General features: G+C 36.2%; 1 protein-coding gene across 3 annotated transcripts in view; it reads right to left on the bottom strand.

The window, feature by feature from the left end:
* Positions 1-23,420, bottom strand: part of ADK (adenosine kinase) — a 591,886-nt gene that overhangs the window by 125,120 nt on the left and 443,346 nt on the right. For all 3 annotated transcript variants that reach the window (XM_023204899.2, XM_031936187.1, XM_023204900.1), the window contains exon 8: positions 4,652-4,687. In XM_023204899.2, coding sequence (XP_023060667.1) covers positions 4,652-4,687 — 36 coding nt within the window. The remainder of the gene's footprint in view (positions 1-4,651; positions 4,688-23,420) is intronic.

Below are 23,420 nucleotides of genomic sequence, written 5' to 3'. Positions count from 1 at the left end.
AGGATCTAGAACAAGAAATACCATTTGACTCAGCAATCCCACTACTGGGTATATACCCATAGGATTATAAATCATTCTAATATAAAGACACAAGCCCACATATGTTTATTGCAGCACTATTCACAATAGCAAAGACTTGGAACCAACCCAAATGCCCATCAATGATAGGCTGGATAAAGAAAAATCTTCATTCTATTTTTAACCAGCTGATTATACAAAGGTTAAGCAATCCTGTCACAGTCTACCTAGTTCTGTAGAAAACCAGTTGTAGTGTTTCCACACATTGAATCATCTAGCCATACCATTTTGTTTTGTTTTCCAAATAGAAACTCCTGTAATAGTTATGCTGTTTATATGATGTGTCAGTGCCAGCTTGATCTCATATTCCCTCCCCACTCACTCCATTCCAGTCACACTGGCCTTCTGTCAGTTCCTGGAGTACACAGTACATTAAGTACTCTCTCGTTCAGAGGCTTTTATAGTCCTGTTCTTTCTGTTTGAAATTTGTTTTGCTGTTTGTCTTGCTTTTTTTTTTTTGTCATTGCTAGATATTCATATTTTTAGGGTCATTCCATAGCCATCATACCTAAAATAGGAACTCTTCCCACATTCTCTTTCATGGTACACTCTCTGGTCACTTCCACCTTGTCTTGGGGTCTATCAAAGTGGTATGGTACTAGCTTATCACTTTCCCTTAACTGAACTGTTCTAAAATTGTCCTCTTTTGGGGTTAAGGTACCTACAAAAAAACACTGCACTCTCTTAGCCAGCAGCGCCTGATTTAGGGTCTTATTTTCAGAAACTCTGAAACTCTGGGTGATCATTCATTGCATTATTTATATTTGTGAAGAACACAGGAATCTAAAAATCACCTAAGGTAATTCTTTGGTAATCAACACCGCCTGAATACATTCTCTGTAGACTTTCTATCCATGCTGATCAATGAAACTTTCTGTGATGATGTATATGATCTATTCTGCATTATCCAATAAAGTAGTCACTAGGTACATAGTCTATAGAGTACTCAATATGTGCCTAGTATGACTGAAGGACTGAATTTAAAATTTTACGCTTGATCTTAGCCAAAAGGCTGAGAAGTGATGAATTTTAAATTTTATTTAATTTTAATTAATCCTAATTTAAATAGCCACATGTGGCTAGTAGATGCTGTATTGGATAGCACAATTCCATACTTTTCTCCTTCAGCAGTGTAAGATGAAAGAATCCTCATTGGTCAGAGAAAGACTACAAGTCTAGGATCTTCTGGGTAGTCAGGGGTTATGGAAGAAGTGAAAAAAGGGAAAAGTATTGCATTGTTTCCCCTGTGGGCAGAAGTATTATTCTTAGAGATCTAAAATAAAAAAAAAAAATGAAAATTTGTTACTTGGAGTAAAATGAAATAAATAATCCAATAGAGAAGGTATGAATTCTCATCATTTGGCATTTACTCAGTTGCACAAACAATGAAAATACACAGAATATATATATATTTAGGTTTTGAGGTATTTTCTTTTTTTTAAAATCAATTTTCAATAGTTTAAAAAAGGTTTTATAATGAAACATGCTTTTGAGTATCTTATTTTTATTTATGTTCTAAAAATACGAACATTAATCAGTTCAGTTCAGCTCAGCTCAAGAAAAGCTAGATTTAAAAACACACTGCAGTCTGAACTGATTTTGTAGAATAATAAAAGGCCTTATAAAACTTTTTACCCCAAGAATTGTCATTTTAAATTCTTAGCAGGTCTGTCATTTAAATCAGGCACTATGCAATTTTCCATCACATATATATATATAAAATCCTCTCTCTTCTGCTTTGTGTTCTGCCCAGCTCCAGTTTTTATCTCATTCTCCAGTGCCCTCCTAAGCTGCTGCTTCTAACTGAAAATTGCCCAATTCAGTTTAAAGAATTTTTTTAAAAATAAAGATTGTCTAAAATTTGCAGAGAAGCTAACCAGAATAATAATAAATAAATAAATAAAAACAATGCCACTGAGAATATTTCCTGATGAATAAACACTGGTTATTTTAAGATGCGCTTGGATTGGTCTGCCAGCAGCCAGATCACTAGTGGCAATACTCAGTGGCTTTTGGAACTGACTGGGATTTATAGTAGAAAATGAGGGTAGGACAATGGCACTGATGGAAGGAAAAAATACTCACCTTTCCTTTCTTTTAATCTTTTCACTTCTTTCTTCTCATTCATGCTCCAAATTTAGAGTCAAAATTAAAGTTAGGAGGGATAAACTGCAGATTTTTGTCTAGTTTGTCATACTAGCCAAGAGTATTAATGCATTTTCACACAGAAAACTATTAAGATAAAGTGATTTACTTTTGTTTTATTCCTTAAGAATACCACATTTCAAACCTGTGCTTTCCCATTTCTGTCTAATGGCCTAGGAAACTTTAGTGACATTATAAAATCATTGAATTTCTCTAGATAGTGTTCCATACATGGATTACATTTGATTAAAAATACCTATTTGAGGGTATCCTGCTCATGGTTCAAATATATTCTGCAATGCTTGTGATGGTTTTGGGAATCTACAAAGAGACACATCAAGACACTATGTGTTTTATTTAATCTAACATATCACTGTCAATATCACTGACAGAGCAGTTTTGCTATGTCAGGAGGTAATAAGGTATGTGATTATAATCATTATCATTTTGCTTATATGCTGTAATCAATTATGGCAGATTTATGGCAAAAACAATTCTAGAATCAGTAAGTAAGAACTAATGGAAAGGTTAATACAGTGCTAGTTAGTAGAAAATAGAAAAAGTAGTTTGTTCCTATGACTGAATGTAAACCAGGCATATGAAAAGCAAGTAGCTCAAGGGGGAAATAAAAGTATTAATCAGGCTTAATAAACTATTTTTTAAAAATTGCTATGTAGACACTACAGGATCATGATTATTTGTTATACAACAAGTTATATTTCTAAGTATCTACAAAATTGGTTATTTTATAGAACCAAAAATACATTTTTTATGGTAACACAGTAAACTGACAGGATACAAATACATGTTCTGAAAGTTTTTTTCTATGGGGAATTCTGATGTATCAACATATAATATAATTTTTTAAATATTAAAACTTAAAATAAATAAAACCTTTAAAAACTCCTGAAAAGTTTTATTTATATTCTTATGATCAAAACATTTGACTTTTTAATTGAATATTCCCGTGATTACATTTTGTTCTACATATAATTGCCATTTGGGGAAATTAAAATGTGAAACTTAAATTAGAAAAAAACCCACCACTTGGAAGTCCTTTTTCTGTGTGTGACTTAACCCTAGATTTACTATAATATGGTAAAGCACAAAAAAGCAAACTTGTAAGAAACTATCACAGTTCCTAATAACTGAATACTGAGAAGCAAGGTTCCCTACTCTGGAGTAGTTCTTTTATAGGATCTTTCGAATGGAGTATCTGTATCACATGTTCCTTGTCTTCCTCTATGAAGAGGAAGCTCTATGTCTGGTTTGTCAAGTCTGATGACATGAATAACATGCACATGTATTACTTTGTTGCTTGATAATCTGCCTTCACTACATTTAAACAAGAGTTTCACAAACTCATATAATATCTTTCTCTAGAGTTCAAAGTGAGCTTACTAGTCCTTACAAATACTATCCAATCACCACTCACCTCTTCCCTACTTGATAGACAATACTGAACAAGCAAATAAAAAGAAAGTTCCTACATTTCGGCTGTGGTTAGATTAAATTTTTAAAAATTACTACCCTGTAACATTTTAAGTTGCTGTAAGAACACAGCATTCTACATAGTTCACTCAGTAAATATCATAGTCATAAAAGACTCCAACTTAGTTAATTCTCTGTCAGTTAACCTGGGTTCATATTAGTCAGTGTTTTCTAACAATCAGTTGGAAGAGGGGTATTATACAGATAAAAAACATGGTTATCTCAATTTTGCCAACAACGACCACATGGAGTTTTGAATCTTGACAGGATAATACTTGTATCAGGAAAACAGAATTAGGAACCAGACATTAAATCCAATTATTGATATTTTATTTCAGAAAATGTGTGTATATTTTATGCTACCTCCCTCTCCCCAGAAAAAAAGAGGGAGAGAGAAGAAAAGATAGGTTCAAACAGTAAGTTTATAAAAGCAGGATTTAAATTAATCAGTTCCTAACAACTGTTAAGTACAACCTTTTAGAAATTAATTTGCATAATGATAATCTACATGTGATGGGGCTGAAATTATTTAAACGACATTATATTTCATTATTTGGTCTTGTTCCACCACTGCTTTAGCAGTGAATCCTTATGAAATGTAATGCAGCTAATGAGGTAGCTTTTTAACTGAACAAACTGACAGGCCCCGTATCTGCAGAGGCAGCTTGAAACCGTGCCCAACCTCTTGGCTTCCCAAGAGGCTTTTCAAAATTCAATAAATAACATCTGTAGGCGATGTTGGGTGCAGACCTAGCAGAGTGCGTCATAACACTGTGCTGGCAGAACAAAGAAACCATGACGACTGCCAAGTTTCCATGGCAACTGCTGCGAGGCTCTGAGAGTATAATAGCACATCAATCACTGTCCAAAAGAACTTCATTATCAGCTAGAAAAAACCTTTAGGATCTGTTTAGTGTGCAATTGTGGGTTAACTCACCTCAAAGCCTTGCTCTCTAGCAAAAGTGGCAGCTTCCTGAAATAAAAAAAAAAAAGAACAGTTAATTATAAAGTGCTCGGTAATGAAGAAATAATCCATTTTTTGAAACTCATTCAGTCTTCTTTTTTACACAATTATCTCAATATACCCACATAGTTCAATTTTTATTCTTACAGCAATAAAGATTTCTTTTTTCCCTTGGAATAATAATAATAAAAAGGCAGCCTAATGTCAACACACTTCACAAGTTGGAATAAAGAAGATGTAGTACATGTTTTCACTGTAGCTGCCACAGTGAGTTCAGGTGTTCTGACCTCAGCAAAGAAAGACAATCCAAGGCATAAGCTGGTGGTTGTGTTTTTAATTAAAACAATACCTCTCAAAAAGCTCTTATGTAGAGAAGAATGCCTGCTAATAAATGTATAAATTCAGAAAAATCATCTTTTTGCAATCCTCCTAATGAAACTTATGCAGGCAAGGATCCTCAGTAGATGTTAAATTCACTGGGTAAAAAGGATGATAGGGAACTGGGTATTTCCATGGAATCAAAGTATCTCAGATTTTATGCTGGTCACGGGAGCAAAGCATAACTTTATAATGGAAGGATCAAGCTGTCATCACTTTAACCCAGTGATCGATGCTATCACTTATCATCACTAATAGTGGGATCACCAAACATTCTTTGCCTTCTGTTATGATGCAGTGTGAAGTTCACAGCATCACCTATAAAGTATTCTGACCTAAATACTTAAACATGAATTAATCAAAACCTTAGTCCAGTAACTTGCAGCCTATAAGAAATACAGAGGATAGGGGAACAAGTTAAAGTATATACAGAAAAAGCAATTGGAAAAATTCCTAGGGTAGGACATTTTGTAGGACAACTAGCTTAATGTTTTTAACAAGTCAGTGTAATGATAAAGTAAAAAAGGGAAAATGACCAAGAACAATGTATAAACCTTAATTGGTTTATACAAACTAGCTACAAATGATATTTTTGGGACAAGGGGAGAAATCTGAATCTGAAATGGAAATTAGATAATATTAGGAATTATCAGTTTGATTTTAAAAGTTCTTAAGTTCTTAATTCTTAAGATGAATCCTGAGGTATTTAGGAATGAAATGTCACGATATATATAATTTATTTTAGAATACTGCAGACAAAAATTAAAGTGAAGCAAAAGTGGTAAAATGTTAACAAGTGTTAAATTTAGGTGTGTGTGCTATGTAGGGGTTCAATGTCTCCTTTTTTGTTTGAATTTTTAAATAATAAACAGTCCAAAAATCCTCTTTAATATAAGATGACAGGGTAACAATAGTTGAGCATTAAAAATACATATGGTTAAAAAATTTTCATACAAATTTCTTCCAGATTTTAAATATCTTAAGGACACCATCTGATGATTATTATATATCCTAAGGCTCTTATAACAGGTTACTAAATGACAAAAATACATATGTGTAATGAAATCCTTTCCTTTTCTTTACTCTTTGTGCATATACTTTAATTTTGGGACTGATAGAAAAGGGAGGCAATATTACTTTTCAACTCTACTTCCCTCTTGAAAAAAAAAAAAAAAACTGCAGACAACTGTCAAGAGTCTCTACATCTTAACTTACATTCTTCCAAAATTATCTTTGCCAAGAGATATTAATAGAAGGATGGGATTTGAGCCTGAGTAGTGAGCAGATCCAACTCAACTAAAACGACTGCAGCATCAAGCCATGTAAGGCAGAAAGTATAGTCAGTGTCTTCAGCAGAAATTTGGGAAGACATTGGGAAAAAAATACATGTATGCACCTATGGTCCAATGTACTAATAACCTATAGGTTAGAGAACCATTTTGAGGATTTAGAAAGTTCGAAATGTATGATTACAGCTAAACACTGAAGTCAACAGAAAGTATTAAGTTGAAAGTACAACTCCTTACGCTATTTACTAGAGAAACATAAGCCTGACCAAGTTAGCCTTAGTTCATGTAGACAAAAATAAGCAAATCAATATTGATCTTGACAACTGGTCAATTTGTGCAAGCAAGGTTAGAGCTTTGTACATCACATAGTCAATAACATTTGCTGGCTGAGATATCAAGGAATAGGATAAGGTTCAGAAGCTATTGATGTAGTGCTTCCCAAGCTGTCACTCTGAACCAAGCAAATTCTTATATGAAAAAGACAATAAAAAAGCTATACTAGAACCACTTATTTATATGGAACTTCATCAGAGACATGAGAGAACCCCAGGGGACTGTAAGACAAAGGTCAAAGGAAGAATCTGTAGGACTAAAATTGTACTAAGCCATAAACACTCAAAATTCACATACAGTAAAATTTTTTTAATGTCCAGTTTTGCTCACACAAATAAATTAACTGTAAAAAAATTATATATGTCTGTGTGTGTGTGTGTGTGTGTGTGTGTATATATTTTTTTTTTTGAGACGGACTTTTGCTCTGGTAGCCCTGGCTGTAGTGCAGTGGTACAATCTTGGCTCACTGCAACCTCCGTCTCCTGGGTTAAAGCAATTCTCCTGCCTCAGCCTCCCGAGTAGCTGGGACTACCCACCATGCCCAGCTAATTTTGTAATTTTAGCAGAGACGGGGTTTCACCATGTTGGTCAGGCTGGTCTCGAACTCCTGACCTCAGGTGATCCGCCTGCCTTGGCCTCCCAAAGTGCTGGGATTACAGGTGTGAGTTACTGTGCCCAGCCCAAAAAAATTATTTTTAAAAATTAACTGTGATCTGTTATGGTATGGAGCTAACTGCAAGAAGACACATATATAAATGTCAAATTATTATCTTTTAAGGAAACCAGGCCCTAGGACACTTCCATGTCTGTAAACTATTTCAAGCATCAACGTATTTCTGACTGAGGAAAGATGTACTTAAGAAAAGTCAACTCAATTTTCTGTCTTAGTGCCCCCTCATACAGGTTTGCTGAGCTGTGCCCTATCACCAGAAAAGCTAAGCTTGTTGTTCTGTGGCTTAAAATGATCTTATCTTCTGACTTCCTCCCACCTTCCTTTGATCTTGGACTGGTGCCCCAAGTCACTCCATTAGAGAAGGCAGCTGGCTCATATCACTGCAGACTTTCCCACAGCTAACCTCTGATCTGAAGGTGTTTGTAGATACAATGATAGAACAACATTTATTTTTCCCTGTCAGCAAAACAAACAAAACAACACGAGGGAACAGTTTGACCCAGTAAGAATTTTAAGCAGAATTTTAGTTGTCAGATTCATGACATGCAGAGGCAGAAAGAAAAGGCATTAGGTCAGAAAGTAAGCAAGAAAGAAGAGGCATAGATGGTGGGCAGAAGAGTAAGACAGGTTCCAAATATCAGAGGTAATTCCAAGTGAACTGATCGCGCTAAAATGAAAAGGACCTTTTTAGTGTGCCTTTGCAGTAAAAGTGAGAAAAGAAAACAAGCAAGTTCCCATCTGTGCTGCCCCAGGGCGCCTTGTACTGAGTTTCACAAATCTAATGAAGCAGTCAGGTTAAAATCCAACCACAGAGTGGATGTGACATGTGGAGAACAGCTCGGGTTAGAATAGAAAAGCAGGGCGGTTCCTAATGCAGGTGATTATCCATGTGATAATCATTATATTTACAGGCTTTCCATTTTAGATCTGACATCAAAAATCACAAAGGAGGAGGGATTAAGGAAATAAACAACCCACACAGAGGCTTTCCTGCTCCCCTGAGAGTATAGCACTTTCATTCATGCATGACAAGCAACAAAAGCAAAACTAAACAGGCCGGGAAAGAGTATTTCTAAGAAGGCTGGATTTCACATTAACACTTTTTTTCCATTTTGATAACTTTCACTATTATTCAGTTTCTCAGTCAGGTCACATTTTCAGAATCAGTTCTCATTGTTGTCTATGCTATATAATACAGTATCATTTTTGGTTTACAATGAATGATACTCACATAATATGTCCTTTACAACAACAGAGCCATTTCTTCCTTCCTGGAATTGAGTGTTGTGAATAAAATGACATATAATTAAAGTCTTAGACTCTCATCTATACCACACCACTTAGGTTTTGCAGTAGGCTTGCTGCTTCAGCAACCAGGGTAAAAGGGTGCTGGTAAAACAACAACCAAATATAGTTTTTGAATGGAGGTTAGGGAAAAACTATGTTCATCAGGTTAATGAAAACTATGGAATACTTACATTAAGAGCTAAAGGGATTAGCAAGCCACTATTAAAAAGCACAATCCTGAGATTACACAGGAAAGGAAAGAAACTCAAGTGTATGTTTGTGTATATGAAAGACAACTTTTCTCTACATTTCGTCTGATAACACAAGTTCTTCCTTATAAAGTAGAATTATCTATAATCAATATTAAACTAAAACCATAACTTGCCCATACTCACTGCAATTCCAATTGTTGAAACACAAACAATATAGAAACACAATGATTTCTGTATATTGTGAATATAGAAACACAATGATTTCCTCTTGGATTTCTCCAAGAGGAAATGGAGCCACCAGACCAGGTCTGTTTTTTTACTTTGCTTGTTCATCTCTCCATGCAACAAACATTTACCTCCTAAGTGTAGTTTTAGGCTGCCAGCATCTGTGTACAGTTGTGTCATTGCTACAGCTGTTGCAGGCCTTATAATGATATTAGACTTTGACTCAGTAATACTATAACTCCTAAATGGAGTGGTATAGGTGAGAGTTTAAGACAGGGGGGTGTCCGTCTCTCTTTCTCTCTCTATATAAAAATCTCTGTATAATAAAAATTCATATAATTGTATATAAATTTAGAGGTATAATATTCTCTTTGAATGGCTTTAAGTGCAACATAGTACTGGTCAGGAGGCAATCATAGCCAATGGAAAGAGTACAGGATCTAGAATCAAAAGGCCTACACTAAGGTCCCAGTTTTACAGATTATTTGCTATGTAATCTTGAGCCAGTCATTCAGTATATCAATTTCTTCATCAATAAAATTGGGGTTAACAATACCTATTTCATTGCATTGTTGTTAGGAATAAATGAAATACTTTATGTGAAACTGAAATCATTTTGCCTACTGAATTCAAGTACTTGTTAAGATCTCAGGATAAACAAGAGAGTGTCAGAGCACCTAGAGTACACTTAATGATCTGTCCTATCTGTGGATTATATGTGTAGAAGGCAGTCTTCAAAATGGTTGCCAATGATCCTTGAACCTGGTATTCAAATCCTTCTACATTCTCCTCCCCTTGAATGTGCTCTAGACCTAATGACTTGCTTTAACAAATATATGACAAAAGTGATGGTATGTTTTGCTCATCTTCTTGATAACCATGCCTCCCTCTCTGAGCCCTCACTCTAGGAGAAATAAATTGCAGTGTTGTAAGGACTATGGAGAGGTGCATGATCAATAACCAGTGAGGATCTGAAGTCTGTGATCAGACACAAGTGGGCTTGGAAGAAGATCCTCCCCTAGCTGAACAGCGAGATGACTACAAACCTGGTTGACACCTTTATTAAAAGTCTTATGAGAGCCAGAGGCACCAAGTTAAGTGAGCAGTGCCTGGATTCCCTATCCCACATTTTATATATGAGGTTAACAAGAAAAATTCAGATGATTTCACATTCAAATTACATTAATAAAATCTTCAAAGTGGCCAGGTGCAGTGGCTCATGCCTGTAATCCCAACATTTTGGGAGGCTGAGGTGGGAGGATTGCTTGTGTCCAGGAATTTGAGAACATGCCTGGGCAACATAGCAAGACCCCATCTCTTCAAAACAACAAAAACCGAAACTTCAAAGCAAGTGTGGTTGGCAGATCAGAGGGTAAGCAAATTCTGGAAAGAAAATCTAGGTATATGCTATCTCAATGGCTTTGTATACCTGATTGTGGTCAACCATTTCTTCAACACAGATTAACCAGGAGATATTATCCTTTGCATGAAATTTAAGTTTCAATTCATGATGTCTTCTGTTATTCTGAAACAATGATTGTGTTTCTCACACTAAAATATGAGTATTAAATAGTGCTAGAATCCTCAGCTGAGAAAAACAATACTGAGTCAAAGTCTCCTACCACTAGAATGTCTGCAACAGCTGTAGCAGTGACATAACTCTAAGTCATGCTGAAATTTAACAATAAAGAACTATCCACTGTGTATTTCTTTTCATACAATATATCATAACATAAAGATTTATATTGCTAAAGCCTCTAAATATTTTCTCATGCTGTCCTTCAAACTATGAGTTACCTTTATGTTATGTATCAAATCATTTATATACTTTCTTATGATACCACATTAGTATTATACTATTTTAACTTATGCATTATTTCTGATAAGGAAAAATTTTAATTTATAAATAAAGTAACTGAAGGCTGGAGAAAATTGTTGTATAAAATGTGAGTCTGGGAACCCCTTTTAAAATAAATTTCATTCACAAAAGTATCTCTACTAGCTTTTCCAAGGAATATATCATATAACTTTTTGGAGATTTTCAACTTGTGCTCTGACATTTATTACCATATGCTTCCCGTCTACAGAATGCTGAATAAAAATATTATTTAACATTTTATTGAGTGCCAAAAACTCTATGGGGCAATGTATAACTATAAAGACACTCCTGCCTCTATCCAATAGGTTTATAATAAAAATTAGATAGACAGTATATAAATTATACCTCAATAAACGTAACTGAAAAAAACATTAAGCAGCCAAAACACAGGCAAAAAAAAAAAAAAAAAAAAAAGTTTAGTTTACAAGAAACTTAACTGTTTCATAAAGCGATTTATTAACTGACTTGTCTATTCTAGCAAGGAGAGTTGTTCATTCCCACTTTTAAGCATACTTAATCTAGTGACTAAAGAACAAATTAAGTTAGGAAAAAGTGCTTCATCAAAATGTAAGACAGATGAGTTACTTAGACTAACTTCTTTCAGAACAACCCAAGTTTTTGGTATTAAAGAACAAGAAGAAAGAGGCTAGGATAAGAAAAATGTTAGGATAGTAGCCCTATTATTGGGAATTTTATTTCCATTTTTATTTTTATTTTTTGAGATTCGGTCTCACTCTGTTGCCCAGGCTGGAATACAGTGGCAGGATCATGGCTTATTCCAGCCTCAACCTCCCAGGCTCAGGTGTTCCTCACACCTCAGCCTCCCAAATAGTTGGCACTACAGGTATGCACCACCATGCTCAGCTAATTTTTGTATTTTTTTTGTAGAGACAGGGTTTGGCCATGTTGCCCAGACAGGTTATTTCCATTTTTAATGAGATAATATATAGTTTGTATAAATAAGACATTCAACAAATGTCAGTTCTTTTCTTTTCTAGTATTTGATTCTACAAAACCCCTAAAAATTAGCATCACTTTTATCTTACAGATGAAAATTTGAAGGTTCAGAGAGATTCAAGTATGTCCAAGACCATACAGCAGGTAATTGTTATAGGCAGCATTTAGATCTGAGGCTTTCTGAATGGTCTCCTGCTGATGAACTCTTTCAGGTTTTGCACGTCTGAAAAAGTATTCTGCTTTTGTTTTTGAAAGGTATTTTCACTGGGTCTAGAATTCTGGGTTAATAATCTCTTTTCCTTCTGTGTTCCAAGATCTAGCTTGCACTGTTTCTGTTGAGGAGACTGCTGCTATTCTTATCTTTGTTTTTCTGTATGTAATTTTGTTGTTGTTGTTGTTGTTGTTGTTGTTTTAGAAACCTAGCTACTTTAAGGTTTTTTTCTTTATTACTGATCTTAAGCAATTTGATTATGTGCCTTGGTGTAGCTTTTCAGTGTTTCTTCTGCTTTTGGTTTGTTAAGCTTTTTGGATCTGTGGGTTTACAGTTATTATCAAATTTCGAAAAATTTCAGCCCTTATGTCTTCAAATATTTTTTCTGTCACCATCCCTAGTCTCTATATATTTGATCACCTAAAGTTGTCCCACAGCTCACGGCTACACAACTTGTTTTTCTAGTCTTTTATTCCCTCTAGGTGTTTCATTTTGAATAGTTTCTATTGCTGTCTTCAAGACCCTTAATCTTTTCTTCTGCAGTGTCACATCTTATCCAGTGTACTTTTCACCTCAGACATGGTATTTTTTATTTCTAGATATTAGGTCTTTTTTACATTTCCCACATCACTCTTTAATAGGATCATGTTTTTATTTACCTTCTTGAAATACAGAATATATTTAGAAATGCTGTTTTAATATTTTTGTCAACAAATCCTAACATCTGTATCATCTCTGAATCCATTTCTATTAATATTTCTCATTATGGGTTGTATTTTCCTGCTTCTTTGCATGAATGGTTATATATACATGTGTGTGTGTGTGTGTGTATTTATTATTGATTGACTGAGACAGGGTCTTGCTATGTTGCACAGGCTGGCCTCAAAATCCTGGGCTCAAGCTATCCTCTTGTTTCCGCCTCTTAAGTAGCTAGAAACTACAAGCATTTGTCATTGTGCCTGGCTTACTTATTTATTTTTTAACAATGCCTTTCTCAGGGAATGAAAGGTAATTTTTGATTGGATGACAGACATTATGAATTTTATGTTTTGGATGTTGAATATTGTATTAGTCCATTTTCATGCTGCTGATAAAGACATACCCAACACTGGGCAATTTACAAAAGAAAGGTTTATTTGGACTTACAGTTCCACGTGGCCGGGGAAGCCTCACAGTGATGGTGGAAGGCAAAGAGGAGCACGTCACATCTTTCGTGGATGGCAGCAGGCAAAGAGAGAGAGCTTGTGCAGGGGAACTCCTTTTTTTTTTTTACATGGAGTTTTGCTCTCGTTGCCCAGGCTGAAGTACAATGGCACGATCTCAGCCCACTGAAACCTCTGCCTTCTGTGTTCAAGCAATTCTCCTGTGTCAGCCTCTCAAGTAGTTGGGATTACTGGCGTGCACCACCATGCCTGGCTAATTTTGTATTTTTAATAGAGATGGGGTTTCACCATGTTGGTCAGGCTGGTTTTGAATTCCTGACCTCAAGTGATCCACCTGCCTCGGACTCCCAAAGTGCTGGGATTACAGGTGTGAGCCACCGTGCCTGGCCGGGAACTCCTCTTTTCAAAACCATCAGATTTCATGAGACTTATACACTATCATGAGAACAGCACGGGAAAGACTTGCTCCCATGATTCAATTACCTCCCACTGGGTCCCTCCCATAACATGTGGGAATTCAAGGTGAGATGTGGATGGGGACATGGCCAAACCATCTCAAATAATTTGCTTCTCATTATATATTTTTGAGGTTTATTCTGAAATTCAGTTGGTTACTCAAAAACAACTTGATTCTTTACAAGCTTATTTATAAGCTTTGCTAGGTGAGATGAGAGCAGCTCTTAATCTAGAGCTAATCTTGTCCCCAACTGATGTAATATTCTTTTGAGTACTAAAAAAGATGTCCAATTTATTAGAGGTTTTTCCACTGTGATTATTGGGGCTGTAAACTATTATTAATCTTATCTGAGTTCAGGAAATATTCTGCTTATTCCTTTCCAGTGGTTTTATCCCTGTACCTGAGTAGTTTCCTAGCATACTTATGCGGGTCAGTACTCGGCTTAAAAATCAAGGGGGAGCCCTCTGCAGATATCCAGTGTGTGTGCTCTATCTCTGTGAAGCTCTGTCTTCTCTGGCACTGTCTTATGCACATTCTAGCCACCTTGACTTTGTCTCCACTCAGTTGGGCCACTGGGTTCTGCTTTGGATCTCCTTCCTGCAGACTGCAGACTGGAAGCTATCTAGGCAGAATGCTATGGAAATTGTAGGGATGCCTCATTCATTTTCTCTCAGGGATCACTGCCCAGTATTGTCTAATGTCTAAAAACTCTTGTGTCATATACTTTGTCTGGTTTTTGCATTGTTTGAGGAGGGAGGATAAATCTGGCCACTCTTACTCCATTACATCCCGCAGAAGTTCAGTGTGGATCCATTTTAAAGTATAGATGCTAAAAGATTCTGGCATATTCAATGAGTCTGTAATCATTTATTAATTTAAAAAAATGTATCAGGCCAAAGACAAGACCAATTGATCAGATATATTAAATGTGTCTTACCTTGTTCTTTACATATTGTTTTTTTTAGACAGGGTCTCACTCTGTTGCCCAGGCTGGAGTGCAGTGACATGCTCTCAGCTCACTGCAACCTCTGCCTCCCCGGTTCACGTGATTCTCATGCCCCAGTCTCCCTAGAAGCTGGGACTACAGACACGTGCCACTACACCAGGCTAATTTTTGTATTTTCAGTAGAGATGGGGTTTCGCCATGTTGGCCAGGTCTTTAACTCCTGATCTCAGGTGATCCACTTGCCTCAGCCTCCCAAAATATTGGATTTACATGCTACCATGAGCCTGTACCAAACATGTACATGTAAAACTATGGTGGCTAAGATGTAGCCACTATGTCCAGCTACATTTTATTTTATGAAGGATATAGTTCTTGATGTACTAAACCATAAGCATTCTACTTTACTATCATCTACATTTGATATCCTCTGAAGAATTACCTACTCAGTTCTGGATCCTCCTTTATTTTACATATTCTATATTACTGTAATTTTCTTGCTTTTTGTCTTACCAACTAGAAAATTCTGCATAGTTAATACATCTTTACTTTCTTTTCCCTCGTCCTCTCTTTCCAACCAACAGAGGGCTCTACCATAATGTATAATCAATACATTATGCTAGGATCAGCAACCTACAGCCTATAGGACAAATTCATCCTGCCACCTGTTTTTATAAATAAAGTCTTATTGGAACACAGCAAATGCTATTTGTTTCCATATTATCTAAGGTGTTTTTATGCTACCACAGACAGAGTTGAAGTAGAGTAGCTTAACAGAGACCATACTACTTGGACTTTCTTTTTTTTTTTTTTTTTTTGAGACGGAGTCTTGCTCTGTCACCCAGGCTGGGGTGCAGTGGCCGGATCTCAGCTCACTGCAAGCTCCGCCTCCTGGGTTCTCGCCATTCTCCTGCCTCAGCCTCCGGAGTAGCTGGGACTACAGGCGCCCGCCACCTCGCCCGGCTAGTTTTTTGTATTTTTTAGTAGAGACGGGGTTTCACCGTGGTAGCCAGGATGGTCTCGATCTCCTGACCTTGTGATCCGCCCGTCTCGGCCTCCCAAAGTGCTGGGATTACAGGCTTGAGCCACCGCGCCCGGCCGGACTTTCATTAAAAAAATGTTTGCTAGGTTGGATGTGGTGGCTGTTAGCCTTAAGATAAGTAAAATGTGTATCTTTTGATAGGACTTCCTTCATTCATTGGCAAAACAATTTAAAAACCAAATAACTTATATTAATAAAAAGGCACTAAAAGACAAGATAACTCATTTTTATAAGTTTAGATACCTGTTTATGTAGAATAATGAGAAATAATTCACCGATCAGTGCTTAAAATTAGATGAAAAGAAGAAAGAAGACCTCAGCTGGGGAGAGATCAGCACCCTTCTTAAGTGCTTTTCTAATAATTCCTTCTACTTTGTTCAAATGTGAACCAATGTCCTTTATATTTTCCACATCCCATGGTCCTTCCCAAGTTATCAAGGTGTGATAATCATTGCAAGTCTCATCCTCCAGGGCTACTCTAATGGCCCTAACTTACTCTACTCTGGAAGTTTTACAAAATTCACTCTCGAAAAAAAAAGTAAAAACAAAATGAAAATGATACATAAAACACAAAAATGAACAAATATACATGAAACAGTTTTATTTTTTAAACTACTGTGAGTAAAGTGGTAAGAGTAAAGTGTGAGATGTGCTAGATGAATATGAACTTTAAAGAGAGAGCCCTAATTTTTAGCTATTTTGACTAGACCATATCACAAAAGGTCTACTACTCTTTGGCTCTTTTGATTTTCAGAGGGAGAAGAGGGAATAGAACTAGAAATCCCAGTAATATTCACAGTCTAAAATAGTACTGGATAAAATAAAAAAAGAAACTTACAGGACTGCATTGTAATTTTTTTAATGTAACAAAATATAGTAAAAACAGAGCAGCATCTACTTTCCTACATCTAGTGAAAAATAAAGGTAATTTTCCCCAGGTCAGAATTTTTACCTATCGATAGCACCACCCATTTAAATACTACCAAAAGCCTCTTCAGAGGTAACAATAGTAGAAAGAAAATAAGAAAAAAAAAAAAACTTTAAAAAAGCTAACATATAAAATCAACAGATACTACCAATAACCAATATTATTTTCTTATTTTTTTGCCAGCTGATTCATAGTAATTATGTACAGAGTGTATTGTAATGTGGCTGTCTTAGAAACAAATATAGCATAGACAAGATTTTTCACAATGGCCAGTGGGCATTAGCAAGAACAACCATAGAAATAATCAATACAGGTCTCTTAAGTAAAAAACAAAACTACCCCACAACTACAAAGAAGTCAGAGAGAAAAATCTAACATGCATGAAAAAGAAATTGGTCAAATGTACAGGTTAGACTATTCACACACACATACACACACACACACACACAAATAATACAAAACACTCAGTAAAGCATGTAGTAGATGGTGAATAGATACTAAATTGAAAGTAGACACCACTGCTATATGGAAAAGAAATAGGTTTTAGGAGATACTGAATACTTCTGCAAAGTTCATACTGCATTTAATAATGAAATAGGAGCCAATTATCCTAGGAGTCAATTATCCCAAAACAGAATCAAGAAATGTATCTACCACATAGACCCTCCTTTCAGAATGTGAGATAACACATTATCCAACCTTAGTGCTTGCTTGTGGTATTCTGTAGTCTCCAAGACAAATAATGAGTTCTGCTTGGATATCAACAACACAATGGGAATTGAAGGTAATCCACCATATAGGTAGTTACAAAGTAGTGGCACTTCTACTGTACTGAACATTATACAGCAACTGGGCTGACAGATGAGATGTAAAATTAACTTTTTGTTAACAGCCATTTGACTTATGATAAATAACACTACAAATTCCACCTACACTTATCTCAGAAACTGTTTTCTCATGGGTCGCCAATCTCAGTCTTTCTTCTTGATCTTTTTGAATAGGACTTGATCTCCTTTTTTCCAGGGAAGACGGATTTCTGCATAGTGTAACATTTAGAAATATTTATTTAAGATATAAATTGAGTATTCATTCCCTTTTATTCTTTCAGAGATTTAATTTCAACTCCCATCCAAATTTCTTAGCATCTCCAATTACTTTTCATTTTGTGGCTAAATATTTTCTTTCTTTCAAGTCTTTGGTCAATTTTCCCCATGCACTGTTGCACATTTAAATTCTCTTTTTTGGATCTTCCAACTCCACTGGATAATTTAACACATGAAAAATGAGACTTTATCGATATTTTAGGGCTTGAATTTCCCTACCCTTTCCTAGGAACTCTCTTCCCTTCTTTTCTGTTGAATATCTTTATTCCCATTATCTCACTTTTCTGTTGCTTATCTTATTTGCTACACTCCCTAAATGCAGTCTTTTTCTAAAAATTCAGTTTTTAACTTTCCAATCTTTTCTCTTTACTTTTTTTTCTCTGGGATGGGGGGTAATTTCTATTATTTCTTTCCTTTAACATCATAAGATATCCTGCCTCACTTCCTGCATCCTTTTGACACTTTATCTGTCTTCAAGTTCTGTCAAGTCCATTTTATATGCATAAGCCCTATGATATCTAAAACTCTTGTTTCCAATGCTACTCACTCAAAACTAGGTCAGGCCTGTATTAATTCTTACACAGATTATCGTTGTAGTCTCTTAACCAGTCTCCAGTACCAGTCTCAGTCAATTTGAAGGCATGCTTGCACACAACTGTTAGATTCATCTTCCTAAATATCAATTCTGATTAGCCTTTGCTTGAAAAAACTAACTACTGCTTCCTGATAAAAGTTCCAGTTCCACAGTCTGACTTTCAGAGGTCCTTCATAACCTGCCTCTTCTTTTCCTTTCTAGCCAGATCTTTTACTATTCCCTTATACATGTACCAGGTGCCACTCAAACTAGAATACTTGCAGTTCTCTGAACGTGCCCCAGGCTTTTTTGCCTTCATGCTGCCTAGCACATGTAGGCACTAAATGAATTAGAATATCTTCAACCACTCTTGTCAAAATCCTAGCCATCCCTCCGGGGTTAGTTCAGCCATCTTTTGCATAACGGAAGCCTTCCTGAATTGTTCATGTTTTCTCCTTTCTCTACCTCCAGGAGTGGCTTTCTGCATTGTACAAGAATTTGATTCAAGTTGTAAAGGCTTCTTTTATAACAATTATGTGCGGACTGTAGGCATAGTTATTTGTGTAGATAGCTTATCTCCTCTACTAGATTATACATTCTTGGTACAGAAGCTCATTTAGTATCCTCAAAGCATCTAACATACTACTCTGCACAGAATAGATAATAAATCCCTGCTGATTTACCAAATAGTAAGGATAAAACACTCACCTACATTAAGCAAAGAAGAAAAGAGAAGCCCTCAAATAAATCTGCATTAGATTGACACTGACTTGATTTTTTGTGGTTCATACTTAATTTTGGGGATCAGAGTTGACTGACTTTACTGGTCTGAATATTCTTCTATTATGCTATTTCTTATGTTGCATTATAATTTATTTACAGTCCGTTTCCCACCCTCACCTAGTTTATCAGCTTCTTGAAAACAAAGTTTTCTATCACATCCTAAAACTGCCTCACATATAGTATGAATTAAGTACATGTGCATTAGAATGAGTTCATTTGATTATTCTAGTAGTAGAATCTTTGCTTACAAAGGTAAAAAATTTTTCTACTCATATGCTTTAAGATTTTCAGGGATGGTAGCAAAGATTTGGCTAAAAACTTTGGAAAGTGCTGGTCTGATGTGTTCTATAAGAGTATTTATGCAATCCATATTTTGTGCCATACCTGCAGTTGTCCTGCTGTGGGAAGTTACCCTCAAGGATTATGGTATTGTTTCATTTCCAATACCAAACAAAATCAGGGAAAGAGATTTTCCCGAAAGAATATTTTATTTAAATCTTTAATTACAGTTGTATTTTCAAAGATGTATGCAGTCCAGACATTACTGATAAATACTGGATATCAAAGAGTACAATAAAGCAGAATAACAAAACCAAAGCCAAATGTTTTGCTATGAAAGTAGCAAGAATGGCCAGGCGCAGTGGCTCATTCCTGTAATCCCAGCACTTTGGGAGGCTGAAGCAGGCAGATCATGAGGTCAAGAGAGCGAGACCATCCTGGCCAACATGGTGAAACCCCGTCTCTACTAAAAATACAAAAATTAGCAGGGCATGGTAGTGCACGCCTGTAGTCCCAGCTACTCGGGAGGCCGAGGCAGGAGAATCGCTTGAATGCAGGAGGTGGAGGTTGCAGTGAGCTGAGATCGCACCACTGTCCTCCAGCCTGGTGACAGAGCGAGAATCTGTCTCAAAAGAAAAAAACAAAAAAGAAAGTAGCAAAATAGCAAAAACAAAACCAAACCAAAAGTAACTAAACAAAAATTATAAAACACCCTACGTACAGAGAAAATAATGAAATAATGGGTAAATAATTAAGTCCTGACTCAGTTTGAGCACTTGGTAAATTATCAACAGAGAGCAATTTTATGACAAGCTACTGTTCTACTGTGCTGACATGCAATATAATTAGAAAATCTACAGCATGTGGGATAGAAATATAAATCTAAATAAGCTTATGATCAGCAATAACCTGCTACAATACACTTTCACAGCTTTAAAATGACTCCTTTTTTTTCCGTCTAGTAAACAAATGCTAGTATGTATCCAGTGTAATCTATGTCATTTTTAAATGCCAGTATACACATCATTATAGACACCACCACAGGTGTAGCTCAAGATGGCACTGCTAAATTTTCTTACTTCAGAAGAAGAGATTACACACAATACATTGATCTTACTGGTTAGGTGTTCAAAGGACAAGACCTCATTCACATAGTAAGCCCCTTGGAAACAGAAGCTAGCAGTTTTTACGGTAATAATCCTAAACATCTTGTGAAAGGAATGATCTGAGTTACATTTCTAATGAACATGAACTTAATCTTACAAACAAGGAAAATCAATTCTTGATTAGCTAGAGCAGATTAATGATGGTTTAGACACAATGAGGGGGACAGAGATGTGCTCACTATCCCAGTAAATTCTGGTAATTAGGCAGTATTGGGTTAGCAGTAACAGGACTGAAGGAAAGGAGTCTGGATTTAGGACTGGGTTGTTGGAGGGAAGGGCTCCATGTCCCCCATCATCACTTCTAATGGAAAAACTCACTATTACTCCAACATGGTTAACCTTCACCTGGACAACCAACACTTAAAAGTGGTTTTGTCATTATAGAGATTTTGATTTGTCAGAAACTTCTCTTTCTCCTCTGCTACCTTCACATTATCTTTTGCTAATCAATAGGTGACAGTAACCTATATAATCTACATTTCTTATCTTGGGAAGAAAACAATAAACCATGCATGTGAGAGAATGCCAACAGTCTCAAGGTCTGTTCTAGCCAAGGTTTTCAGAAGCACCGGGAATCTCCAAATGCTAAAAAATATGGCATAGCTTTCTGTGTAATTACCTAAGAAAATATGTACTGTCATTAGTATGTCAAAGCAAAATGTATACACTGTATATTCTGTAGGTAATGCCTAAATGGTGAGATTTGGTAACTGTGCTAGACCCAAGGTAGGTGTTTAATAGTTAATGGATATCTCCAGTTTCCATGAGACCACTGTAACAATATTATTGAGATACTACTCAGTGCTGGATAGGCATGGGACTACAGGATTTCTCTTGGTTGTGACGACCTGGACAGATTTTTGATTATTTGATGTAGGAAGAAAAAAGGGTAGCAATAATTATCTCTCACCTGCTTCAAGAATCTTAATAACCAATGATCATATCAGACACTATTTCTTCAGTTATGTTACACTCTTTTTTTTTGAGACAGAGTTTCGCTCTCGTTGCCCAGGCTGGAGTGCAATGGTGCAATCATGGCTCACCACAACCTCTGCATCCCAGGTTCAAGTGATTCTCCTGCCTCAACCTCCTAAGTAGCTGGAATTACAGGCATCACCACCACGCCCAGCTAATTTTGTATTTTTAGTAGAGACGGGGTTTCTCCATATTGGTCAGGGTGGTCGTGAACTCCCAACCTCAGGTGATTCGCCTCCCTCGGCCTTCCAAAGTGCTGGATTACAGGCGTGAGCCACCGTGTCCGGCCTATGTTGCAGTCTTTTAGGCTCATTTGATTAAACAAAAATAAGGTAAAAAAATTAAGGGGAAAGCAAAATTTAAAGTCAGAATATAGTACATCAAGGATGTCCAATCTTTTGGCTTCCCTGGGTCACAACGAAAGAAAAAGAATTGTCTTGGGCCACACATAAAATGTACAAACACTAACAACAGCTGATGAACTAAACACATACACACACACCCACCAACACCCACCTCATAATGTTTTAACAAAGTTTATGAATTTGTGTTAGGCTGCATTTAAAGCCATCCAGGGCTGCATGTGGCCCATGGGTTATAATTTGGGCAAGCTGGTAGTACACTGTAATTAGAATTAAAAAGAGAGAGAATAGGGCTGGGTGCAGTGGTTCACGCCTGTACTCCCAGCACTTTGGGAGGCTGAGGCAGGCAGATCATGAGGTCAGGAGATCAAGAACATCCTGGCTAACATGGTGAAACTCTGTCTATACTAAAAATACAGAAAAATTAGCCGAGTGTGATGGTGAGTGCCTGTAGTCCTAGCTACTTGGGAGGCTGAGGCAGGAGAATGGCGTGAACCTGGGAGGCAGAGGTTGCAGAGAGCTGAGATCGTGCCACTGCACTCCAGCCTGGGTGACGGAGCGAGACTCCATCTCAAAAAAAAAAAAAAAAAGAGAACAAAAGAAATGGGAAATGTGAAATTTGATCTAAGTCTCAAAAGATGGGCACAATTTTAGGCAAAATTGTTATGTAAAGAAGGATAGAGTGGTATGAAAAATGAGACGTGTGTACTGAGAATAGCAAGTAAGCAGTCCATTTGGCTGGCCCATAAAAGATGAGCAGAGGAGTGGAAGGTACCAAGATTTGAAAGGTAGATTTAGTCTGTAGTGGGTTAAATGATTGGATTTAATTTATTTAACTATGTGGCTGATAGAAGGGGTGAGACATATTATGGTTTTTGAGTGACATAATTAGGACTATACTGTAGAAAGATTATTTAGCAGCAGTATGCAGACTCAATGTTAAAGGGAAGACAATAAGTGAAAATTCTTAGATGGCAGATCAAAAAACAGGTAATAAACATAAAATATTTTAATTTAAATAGTGAAGTATAGAAATGACAAATTCCAAGATACAATGTAATGAACTTTAGATGAACAATCAGCTTGCTCTCCATGTTTCATAAAATAAGGAGATAGAAAGAAAGAATCCTGAATTTGGAATCTAGAAACCTGAATTCCAGTTCTTCCTTTGCCTCTTACTTCACCCCTAATGTGACTCTGGGCAAGATAGAAATTCTTTTTCAAAAATGAGAGGCTAATAACATTTGCTAAAGTGTTTTCTAACTCTAAAATTCAATGACCATAAAAATGATTTTTTAGGAGGTCTCCTTAAGCAAAACAGAGATTCACAGAAGCAGAGATTCCATTACAAAATAATTGGCCCAAGTCAGTGAGCAAACTTGAATACCTGTTATTTTCTACTGCTATATTTCTATAAAAAGTAGAGCATCTTTTTAAAAGGTAACAGGAAAAGATTAATTACTTCTTTCTAGAAGCCAAAACTCAAGTAACCTTTCTCCTCATTCATAGATACTTAAACTCTC

Source organism: Piliocolobus tephrosceles, chromosome 9, assembly GCF_002776525.5.
Source record: "Piliocolobus tephrosceles isolate RC106 chromosome 9, ASM277652v3, whole genome shotgun sequence".
Classification (NCBI taxonomy): Eukaryota; Metazoa; Chordata; class Mammalia; order Primates; family Cercopithecidae; genus Piliocolobus; species Piliocolobus tephrosceles.
The sequence above is the reverse complement of the archived record's forward strand: the minus strand, read 5'-3'. Positions and strand labels throughout refer to the sequence as shown.